Here is an 11,682-nt window from a genome sequence, read left to right on the forward strand (position 1 = left end):
AGTTTTTGCCTGATAGCTTGTTGGGAATCATTTTATTGGTGCTTTTCAGAGATTCAACTAAAGAAATGCAAAGCTTTAGTTATCTTTTGCATACATCTCATACTCAGTATGCACCCAATATAAACATGTGTAAGTTTACCTGCTTGTGTCCGTGCTCTTGGCTCTGGCCCCACCTCCTGCTCTGCGAGAGCCACTGGAGGAGGAGGAGCCTAAAGAATCAGATGATGAACTACTGATGCTGTCGCTGTCCTGACCCCGCCCCCAAGACGCTGCTGCCCAGCCGCTCCGCATTGGCCGCCGACTGAGAGTAGGAGAACTGTCTGAGGTGGTCTCTGGAGCACTGCTATCAATACTCGCCATACCTGTCGAAAAAAAATCAACATCCAGTCCTGTTTGATGTGTATGTATACACATATGAATATATACATACATATACATATATATACACATATACATATACATATATATTAGGGGTGCAACGATACTCGTATCGATATTGAACCGTTCGATACAGTGCTTTCGGTTCGGTACGCATATGTATCGAACAAAATTTTAATTTATTTATCAACTTTTCTTCTGACGATGTTGTCTGTGTTGAGCGCTCAGTGGATCTGTGCTCGACTACTCCGCCTAGGCTGCACTGTCGAGCGCAGATCCACTGAGCGCAGCGCAAGCTAGCAAGACAGAAGCTAAGCTCGTTGCAACATGGCAACTGCCTCAACGCTACCCAAACCTCCCCCACCCTCATTCAGATCTGGCGTTTGGAACTATCTTGGTTTTCATGTGAAGCATGACCCTGATGGTAAACGTGCCATGGACTAAAGTAAAACAGTATGTCAGATGTGCCACGCAATGCTCAATTGATGGGAACTAGTGCGTTAGCGCAGTTAGCTTGTTAACGTGTTGATGCCGTCCAGCCCCACGCACGGGGCGATCCGCGGTAGCTCGTTAATGGAGATTTGCCGCGTTGTGGTGTTAATGTCATTTTAATGAGATTAAACGCTGACAGTAGAGCAGGGCAATATGGCCAAAAATATTTATCACGATATATATTTGAAAATTTGCGATAACGATATAACTGACGATATAATTGATGCGAGACAAAATACAACTCCACAACATTACTAGCGCAAAAAGACAACCTTCCATTTATTTTCACTTAAACAAGAAGCTGGTTTTTATGTACATTAAAGCTTTATAAAAATGTAACAGTGCAAATGCAAATTCCTTGCTGAAAGTTTAACCAAAAGGCATTTCCTGAGCATAACCATGTATAATATCCACTGAAGTTAAAAAGAGGTGCTTTGCAACATTAAACTGCAGTGTGCAGTACGTATTTTTCGGACCATAAGGTGCACAGGACTACAAGGCACATTCAAATCAAAATCAAATCAAATCACTTTTATTGTCACATCACATGTGCAGGTACATTGGTACAGCACATGTGAGTGAAATTCTTGTGTGCGAGCTTCACAAGCAACAGAGTTGTGCAAAATACAATAATGTAAACAAGCAAAATACAAGAATGGCTACATCTGAAACTAATAAATATATGTACAATATATAATAGTATATGCATTTCTGGATGTGTATACTAAATATTTTTCTACGTGTGTGTGTGTGTGTGTGTGTACACATATTTTACAAATTAAATAGAGTAAACAATAAATAAAATATATAAAATAAATAAAATAAAATATACAGAGTGAGACATGTGCAAAACAGTGGCATTACTGTACAGTATGGAGTGCATAATGTTAAAGTTCCAGTAGTGAAGCTGAGGTGTCTATGAAGTGTTCAGCAGTCTGATGGCCTGATGGAAAAAGCTGTCTCTCAGTCTGCTGGTACGGGATCGGATGCTGCAGAACCTCCTTCCTGATGGAAGTAGTCTGAACAGTTTATGGCTGGGGTGACTGGAGTCCTTGATGATCCTCCCCGCTTTCCTCAGGCACCGCTTCCTGTAGATGTCTTGGAGGGAGGGAAGCTCACCTCCAATTATCCGTTCAGAGCACCGCACTACTCGCTGGAGAGCTTTGCAGTTGTAGGTGGTGCTGTTGCCATACCAGGTGGTGATGCATCCAGTGAGGATGCTCTCAATGGCACAGTGATAGAAGGTCCTGAGGATGCGGGGGCTCATGCCGAATCTTTTCAGTCTCCTGAGAAAGAAGAGGCGCTGCTGCGCCTTCTTCACTGTTTTGTTTGTGTGTACTGACCACGTAAGATCCTCAGCCAGATGTACACCAAGGAAGCGGAAGCTGCTCACTCTCTCCACAGCAGCGCCGTTGATGGTGATGGGGGTGTGTACTTCTCTGCACCTCCGGAAGTCCACTATCAACTCCTTTGTCTTTGCGACGTTGAGGGTGAGATGGTTGTCTTGACACCAGTGGGTCAGGGCGCTGACCTCCTCCCTGTAAGCCGTCTCATCACCATTGGTGATAAGACCCACCACTGTAGTGTCGTCCGCAAACTTCACAATGATGTTGGAGTTGTTAGTGGCTGTGCAGTCGTAGGTGTAGAGTGAGTACAGGAGAGGGCTCAGTACACACCCCTGTGGAGCACCAGTGTTCAGTGTGATGGGGGATGAGGTGATGCTGCCCAGTCTGACCACTTGGCGTCTGTCAGACAGGAAGCTAAGGATCCAGCTGCAGAGGGAGCTGCTCAGTCCTAGATCCTGCAGTTTCCTGTCCAGCTTCGAGGGAACGATGGTATTGAATGCTGAGCTGTAATCTACAAACAGCATCCTCACATACGTGTCTCTCTTCTCCAGGTGTGACAGGGCAGTGTGTAGTGTCAGGGCTATGGCATCATCAGTGGACCTGTTGTGGCGGTATGCGAACTGTAGAGGGTCCAGTGAGTCGGGTAGTGCAGAGCAGATGAAGTCCCTGACCAGCTTCTCGAAGCATTTGCTTACGATGGGGGTCAGGGCTACAGGTCGCCAGTCGTTCAATGAGGAGATGGTGGAGGATTTGGGTACAGGGACGATGGTGGCCATTTTGAAGCAGGCTGGGACTACAGACAGAGAGAGGGAAAGGTTGAAGATGTGCGTGAACACTCCAGCCAGCTGAGCCGCGCATGACTTGAGGACGCGGCCGGGAATCCCGTCCGGACCAGTAGCTTTGCATGCGTTCACCTTCCTGAAGCACCTCCGCACATCCTCCTCAGACACAGTGTGCGCACTGACGTCATCCGCGGTGCGCACACTGTCCGGTCTCATGGTGTTCGCTGTGTCGAATCTAGCGTAGAATACGTTTAGATCCTCACACAGAGAGGCCGTGGTCTGCGGTGTGCTGGTTTTCCCTCTAAAGTCTGTGATCGTGTTTAGTCCCTGCCACATACTCCGAGGGTTGTCAAACTGTTGCTCCACCCTGTCCCTGTACTCACGTTTGGCTGCTTTGATCATCTTCCGGAGTTGGTAATGTGCGTGTTTGTAGTCCGATGTGTTCGCGGAGGCAAAAGCGGTGTTCCGTGCCGCCAGTGCCGCGCGAACATCTCTGTTAATCCAGGGTTTTTGATTTGGGAAGGATTTAACTGTTCTGGATGGGACGACATCTTCCACGCATTTCCTGATAAATCCGCAGACTGAGTCTGTGTATTCATCAATGTCCCTAGCAGCCACGTGAAACATTTCCCAGTCCGCGTGATCAAAACAGTCCCGCAGCGCAGACTCCGATTGGTCCGTCCAACAGTGCACCGCCCTCCGGATTGGGCTTTGTACGCATCCCGGAAAGAGGTGTAGCAGTGAAACATTAAGCGAAACAAAGCAGTCAGATGAATCAAATTTTATTCTTCTTGCTTCCTCCACTTTTGTACCATTGATTCATTAATGTTGAATTCTCTGGCAGCTGCTCTATTCCCATGTTGTTGCAGTATATTAATGACTGACCTCGTATTGTGGATGGATTATCTCAGTTGTTCTCCTGACTGAAGTTTGGTCCGTTTACAGCATCCTGCCATGCGATTGCATTTGTCTCTAACCATGAGGAACCTTCACGTTAACTTTTATAAGTGGAAAAGCGTTAGTGTTCGTCCTCCAGCTTCACTGTTTATGTTATGCTAACATAGCTGTGTCGCTAGCGATCACGTAGCACATCATTATATACCAGCTAGCCCAACTTCAGTAACCCTACAAACGTCACTGCTGTTTAGTTTCCTGTCTTCATTTATGTTGGAAGTGATAACAGAGCTGTACGTTTGATTTTTTTCAGAAATATCAGTCAGAACATGCAATATCATGCTTAGGTAACTAGCGAAACTAGCGAGCTAACTTCCGCTAGCTTCCTGCTAACTTCTAACTCCGTTAAATGTAATACATTTTGTTTTCATGGATGCCTGGAAGTTAAACTTCATAGTTACACCTGGTAAAGCAGCAATGCTGATCGTTTTATTAAAGATGAAAGAATTTAGACAGTTTTTAACTCTCAGTGATGCTGCAGTGTTGTTTGACCTGAAGTATACGGAGTTTAGGACCCAGATTACTCCCAGATTTAAGAGCATCTTAGTCCGACAAATACGACAATAATGACGGCCGCTTGTATGTTCTGCAAAAAAATGTGCTTTGTCGTGTATCTGATGGACAAACACCAAACCAGTTCCACATCACTGAAGTTGCACCATTTTTACAAACCAATTCTGGTTCATCTGTTTCACTCAACAATCGGCCATGTGCGTATGAAAACAAAGGCACTGCGCATGCGCGTTTTACTCATATTCTATCGCGATATTTCATTTTCCTATCGTTGCCTAACATTATACCGGTATTACCGTGAACGGTATAATATGGCCCAGCCCTAGCTGACAGCACTAGTGGGAACACAACGAATATGACTGCACATTTATGCCGACATCATCCTAGTGCAAAGACAAGTGGAAGCAGACAAAAACAACAAGCACGCATGCTACAAACTTTACCCGAGTCATTTAGACAGCCGTTAGCACAGGATTCTCCTTATGGGGACCTGATATGTTTAGTATGCTGCTGAGAATATAGCCCAGAAGAAGCGGATAGTATAGCTTTTATTTTGGAAAGAGCCATTTCTCTGTAATAAACTCTCTTTTCCAAAGATGAGTGATTTCTCGATCATCGATTTATTTATTTTTTATTATTTTGTTGTTTCAGCAACATTAAATTTAAAAACTGTACTTTTGAGTTAAAATATATATTTATAATTTTAATAAATGACAAATTAAAAAGGCATGACCATTTTTTTTATATCGAAAAAATATCGAACCGTGACACCAAAGTATCGAACCGTGAATTTTGTGTATCGTTGCACCCCTAATATATATACACATACACACACATATATAAATAACATAAGAGTGTGGAGTATTTCAGTAAGGTTTAAGGCCTGAAAAAAGTACCACTTATACATATTAAATAGGCCAATAATCAAAAGTACCCATCTCATAAAGCAACATTTTTTCCGAACAAATGAAAGCAGTATTCGGCGTAAAAAAGTATAGATAATAATAGCAGTCTTAATATTAGTAACACTGTACCAGTGTGTTTTTTCTTCTGCCGTACAGGTGAGCCCCAGCAGCGTTGACTATATCCACAGCGTGCCCCCAGTGCCAACCGACTGGGCACTGTGGCCTCCTTAAATGAAGCGATGTCATTCTGCTGGTCACTTGAAGATGAAGGCCCATCTGAAAAAGCGAGGACAGATCATGAGATCTCTTTACACACACATGCACGCGCACACGGCCGGGGAGCAGTTGAACATTTTGATGTGGTAGAAGCAGAAAAAGGTTTTTAGCAAGTTTAGGACAGCAAACAGCCACAGATCTCCATTCCCCACCACACACTCTCATTCACTCTGACACATGGTCCTGAGTAACACTCATCCTTCAGGAAACTCAAACCTGACTGTGTACAACATCCAAATGCCACTACTGAACTCCACTGAAGTCTTTTGTACTACACTCAAGCCACCTTGTAACTACACAGCCTCATTTTTACTGTGTGCACTTTATTATACAGTGTGCTTTTTATTCCTTTTGTTATTTAGATTTCAGTCTTTCTGTTCCGTTATTCATATTTAGACTTTGTTATGTATACCATGGTTTATGTTATTTATATTACTGTTTTGTTATCCATATTTCTTGGGTAGTAGTCGGGTGGAGCACCCACAGATTTGTTGTATATGTACAATGACAAAGGGCTATTCTATTCCATTCTATTCTAAGTTTGCCAAGGACCAAATTATGATGCTAAGATGACTGGGTTAGAACATCTCCAAAACTGCAGCTCTTGTGGGGTGTTCCTGGTCTGCAGTGGTCAGAACCTATCAGAAGTGGTCCAAGGAAGGAACAGTGGTGGACTAGCAACCAGCGACCTAACTGCTGAAAGAGTTTGCTGGTTCTGACCGTACACAGACAAGTAAGTATGTACTGGTCTGTGGCTGTGTGTGTGTGTGTGTGTGTGTGTGTGTGTGTGTGTGTGTGTGTGTGTGTGTGTGTGAAATGCATGCAGCACTTGTTTACAGCTTTTATACTTTTTTTTTTAATATAGTTATAGTGAACATGCGGAAAAACCTAAAACAAGTGGATGTTTGTGCCTGGAGAATGACAAGAACACAAAGGTGGAAACCAAGAGACGTGGTAATGGGGTTCTTACCATGCTCCCTGGTCTCAGCGGCACTCTCCCCTGCTGTGTTATTTGGCACTGGGTTCAGATCAGCCTGAGGAGCCACCCCCTCTCCGCCAATTGTCAGAGCAGAGGAAGAGCTTGAGGATGAAGCCACCAAAGTAGATGCTGAGGAAGATGACGTAGCATGTTTGGAGACCACTCCTGTGGCCCCACCCACTCCACTGTGGCTGGAGGATGTATGTTTGGATGGACTACGCTGACTGCCAGCTGCTGGCTTGCTTGAGTAGAAGGAGCTTAGAGTTTGGGGCTTGTGGGTCTGACTCTCTCTGTCCAATAGCTTATCCAATATCTGAGCATGGAGGGTGGACAGGAAAGAGAGAACACATTGATACAGAGAGTAAGAAAACACTTACACTTTGCATACACCCTACAACAGAAATCCACATGAGCAACATGAAATACCAAAGTGTGGAAATCAGAAAAATCTTAGATGGGTGCGTTCAATCAATGTGCTTGGTTAAAGCACATCTTTACATACTTCTATCTAGTTGTGTGAACATTATCTGGTGATAGTCACAATTTACTCCAAGGAAAATCCTTACCTACCTTATACAAGTAGAACCTTGTAATGGCCTGGACTGATTCTTATTTAGCACTTTTCTACTTTTCTGGAGTACTACAAGCGCTCTATACAACATGCCAGATTCACCCATTCACACAAGCACTGTCTGCCATTTAAGTACTACCATTAGCAACTTGGGGTTAATATCTTGCTCCGGATATTTGGCATGCAGACTAAGGGGAGCCAGGGATTGAACCACCACCATTTAGATCAGTGACCTGGTCTAGCTCCTGAGCCAATGTTATTGTACCCAAAAAAGATGTACATCTAACATTCTTTGTACTAATTAATTGCCTAATATCATTATCAGAGAAAGAAAGAAGAGATGAAAATTCTTTTGATGAGTGTCGAAGGGTATCAGACACCTGAGAATGGAAATATCCTGTTAAACTTGTTAGCAAAGTAATCAAACGTCAGACTCAATGTAAGAACACAACTGTCTGACCATCTATAGCTCTCCTCCATGGGTCAAAGGAGCTTGCAAAGAAAAGCGTCTGGACTTCTTTAAAGATGGCAGAGAGTTGGTGTCGTAAACCCCCGCCTCTGTTCAAAGATGGTCGCTCACAGTGGACATAGATGCTTCTTTCACTCCTCTTTCAAACCGTCTGTCCTCTCTGCACTGTACAGCATACACCACATTGTTAAGAATGTGGTGTATGCTGTACAGTGCAGCGAGGAATGCCCAGACCTCTACATCGGAGAGAGCAAACAGCCACTTCACAAGCGCATGGCACAACACAGAAGAGCCACCTCCACAGGACAAGACTCAGCAGTCCATCTGCATCTTAAGGATAAAGGTCACTCTTTCGAGGATGCCAATGTTCACATTTTGGACAGAGAGGACAGATGTTAACCAACCAGATGCATGTTAACCTGTGCCAGTGTTTACCGGACTCAGACAAGCAAAGTGAAGCTTTCCTTCACTGTGCAAGAAATAGACATGAATGTGTTTCAGAGAGCAGCTCCTGTGTGAAAGGCCTGTATTACGTGCTTAAAAGCACTCACTCACTTTTTTACACAATTTGAGCAATTAGTATTTTGCCTAAGGAAACTTGGACGTTCAGACAGAAGGAGCTGGGGATCGAACCACTCACCTTTTAATTAGTATAGTCTTTTCCAGTTACATCCAGTTACTGGTCAATGAATTACTTTGCACTATTTTCTTTCTTTGTTTTAAAAAAAAATGTATTAAATGAATAAACTGGCCTGTTACAGTCAAATTCTGTGACTGTAACAGGTGTAGAATTGATATGCGGTTGGACGGGACATCTTCTGTACATGTTCTGAAATACTATAATGTAGCTGTTACCTTCTTGAGCTTGCTCTGGTCGTCCTTATAGGTGATCATGAGAGCCAGGGCCAGGTCACCCTTCACTCGTCTAGTTCCTTCACATAGCAGAGGATGCTCTGCCTCGCTGACTGTGGTTTTCATACCTGCAGTCACAGAGGGTGGACACAAAACAAAGGTTACAATTGAACATTTGTGAGAAACAGTGAGCAGGAAAACAAGTAGTGAGGATGGAGAAGAAGATACTGATAAACACTGAGAGGAACGAAACCAATCAATTGGTGAATAAATTTACCAAGTGCAGCAACAGCAGCCTCAAAACCCAGCTCCTCATCTCCAGGCATCTCATTGTTGCGGTTGCGGCTTGGTGGACGGGAACCCGTTGGAGACACAACTGCACAAAACAGTATGGAGAAAAGTGAAAGGGACATAAATTCAGTCAATCTCCCTTAAAATTCCTCAGTCTGTTCCAAAAAAGACAATATGAGCTTCTTCATTCATTCAACACAAAGCTTCAACGTTCAGTACACTACAAATAAAGCTGGTGGCCAAGAGATATTCACTTTCATATTACATAGTTAAAGGCAATTTAACAGAATACTTAGAATTCTTTAGTCTTGTATTATTTATTTTTATTTTATTGTATTTGAATCAAGTTAAAAATCCTGTTTAAGCGATTAACAATTTCCCATCATTTCTGTGTCCATCGCAACTGTCAAATAAAAGCAAAAAAAAGCTGAATACATATAATAAAACTAAAACCTTAGTATAAGGATTTGATTGACACTTTTAAGAAAATATCTGATCTTCTTTGGGCAAGCAGCCATGAGACAATGGCATGGTTGTGTTTACATCCTAAACACATATGACAAGAAAACTAGAATTGCTTTGACTATTTCAAGTGAAACACATGAAAACCACCATTAAAATAAAGATTACCGGTGCATACCTGGGGTACACAGTACATCGAAGATGAAGCTGGCCAACATGAGAGGTAGCACAGGTCTGTAATCACAAAAGTTTCCATCCCGGAGCTGCTCTGCTCGCTCTCTGATGGCGGACATCTCTATCAGACCCAGAGGGATCTTCTTCAACAGAGCAACCACCTCTGACTCCTGGTAGGCCAGCTTCACCTGATTAGTCCAGACACATACAATATGCATATGATACATTTACATAAATATATATCCCTTTTGTTTTAAAAGCTAAACTTTGTAAGTTAATTTGGTCCTAATGTTGATGAGAATTTTTCCCCAAAACAAGCTCTGAGTACAAGATCCATAGAGGCTGGGGTCTATCACACCAGGCAAGACCCCAGGTGCAGGCTGTGTAAAGATGCCCCTGACACAATCAAGCACATAACAGCAGGGTGAAAGATGCTAGCAGGCAGGGCATACATGGAACGCCATAACCAAGTGGTGTAGCATAGTGTACAGGAACATCTGTGCTGAGTATAACCTGGAAGTCCCGAGGTCAAAATGGGAGATGCCCCCAAGGGTGGTGGAGAATGACCGAGCTAAGATCCTGTGGGACTTCCAGATACAGACGGACAAAATGGTGGTGGCTAACCAACCGGACATAGTGGTGGTAGACAAACAGAAGAAGACGGCCGTAGTGATCGATGTAGTGGTCCCGAATGACAGCAACATCAGGAAGAAGGAACACGAGAAGCTGGAGAAATACCAAGGGCTCAGAGAAGAGCTGGAGAGGATGTGGAGGGTGAAGGTAACGGTGGTCCCCGTGGTAATTGGAGTACTCGGTGCGGTGGCTCCCAAGCTAGGCGAGTGGCTCCAGCAGATCCCGGGAACAACATCGGAGATCTCTGTCAAGAAGAGCGCAGTCCTGGGAACAGCTAAGATACTGCGCAGGATCCTCAAGCTCCCAGGCCTCTGGTAGAGGACCCGAGCTTGAAGGATAAACCGCCCACAGGGGCGAGATGGGAATTCTAGTGGTGCTAGTTTCAATTATTATGCAAATGTGCTGTTTATAAGGCTGGAAACCTGCAGTCAGCTGAGACTGAAGAAGTCACTTGGATGAGTGACGAAACGTTTCTCCCACTGAAAAGCTACGTCCAGATGAACACAATCAACTTTTGGGCACTTTGATTCAGTACTTTACATAACCATGATTTCTCTCTCTTTACCCACAGTTAAGCATACTGTATATGACTAAAATCACATTAACAGTACAATGTCTTATATTATAATTATTGACAAATAAAATAATATTTTCGAAGTTGTGGCGAGCGCAGTACATTTTGCTGTGGTCTGCTGGAGGCGTGGCACTGGAGCTGGTGACACCAACTGACTGAATAATGTCAAGAAGGTTGGCAATGTCAAGTAGCTGCAGACTGCACGTTTGAAGCTGTGGTAGAAAGGATGTCACTGAACACTGTCATTTGTCACCTATAATCCTGACTACCCTCTGCTGCCAGAGGAGCACCCTCTCTAACAGACTGATTCAACTCCACGAACAAGGTGGCCAGACAGAGCAGGTCTGTCAGACCATATATTACCCTATATGTTACAATCTCTGGCAGTTATCAACCAGATATCATTTTATTATGACTATGAGTATTATTGCATCCTGATGTAAAAAACAAACAAACCCAAATTTGGGAAAACTGCAATATTTTGCATTGAACACTTGTAAACCAAATTCTACAACCTGCCAATTCATTCAACTTTTAAGATGTTTTGTAGGTTAAGTGCAAGATAAAAGAATAAGGCTAAGGTAAATGAACTGCTGCATATAGGACTGTTGTACTCTACTGGAGCACTTTCATTAAGTTTTAATTTTAAATTTTTGTTCAACGAAAATGTGCTTTCCATCCAACACTGACACATATTCACACTTTGATGAACACATTGGGAGCAACTTGTGTGTGTTGTGAGTAAGTAAGAGAGAGAGAGAGAGAATAACACCTCTAGAGCTTTGGTAGATGCTGGTGGTCTCTGGAGTTCCAGTGAGAACATGCCAGTGTTGAAGGCCAGATTATGGAGTTCCAGTCGCTCACTGAGAACTGTCAGGAGGAAGGCAGCTTTTGACAGTGTCTTAGTGGCTACCTGTGTCTGGCGGGTGGTTGACACCTTGCTCTTCTTTCCCTAAATCCAACAAACAGGCAATGACAGTAATTTTAGGATGATGATTGATGAGATTGGAAGGCAGACAGTGTATCAGAGG

The 11,682-nt window shown here is 43.5% G+C and overlaps 1 protein-coding gene across 2 annotated transcripts in view; it reads right to left on the reverse strand.

The window, feature by feature from the left end:
• zswim8 (zinc finger, SWIM-type containing 8) overlaps positions 1-11,682 on the reverse strand; it is a 67,166-nt gene that overhangs the window by 26,622 nt on the left and 28,862 nt on the right. For both annotated transcript variants that reach the window (XM_080869821.1, XM_080869822.1), the window contains exons 12-18: positions 11,424-11,603; positions 9,449-9,632; positions 8,795-8,893; positions 8,521-8,645; positions 6,617-6,938; positions 5,500-5,646; positions 140-362 (exon numbers count right to left, since the gene is read on the reverse strand). In XM_080869821.1, the coding sequence (XP_080725947.1) occupies positions 140-362; positions 5,500-5,646; positions 6,617-6,938; positions 8,521-8,645; positions 8,795-8,893; positions 9,449-9,632; positions 11,424-11,603 (1,280 nt within the window). The remainder of the gene's footprint in view (positions 1-139; positions 363-5,499; positions 5,647-6,616; positions 6,939-8,520; positions 8,646-8,794; positions 8,894-9,448; positions 9,633-11,423; positions 11,604-11,682) is intronic.

This window comes from Rhamphochromis sp. 'chilingali' (genome assembly GCF_963969265.1).
Source record: "Rhamphochromis sp. 'chilingali' genome assembly, chromosome: 20".
Taxonomy (NCBI): Eukaryota; Metazoa; Chordata; class Actinopteri; order Cichliformes; family Cichlidae; genus Rhamphochromis; species Rhamphochromis sp. 'chilingali'.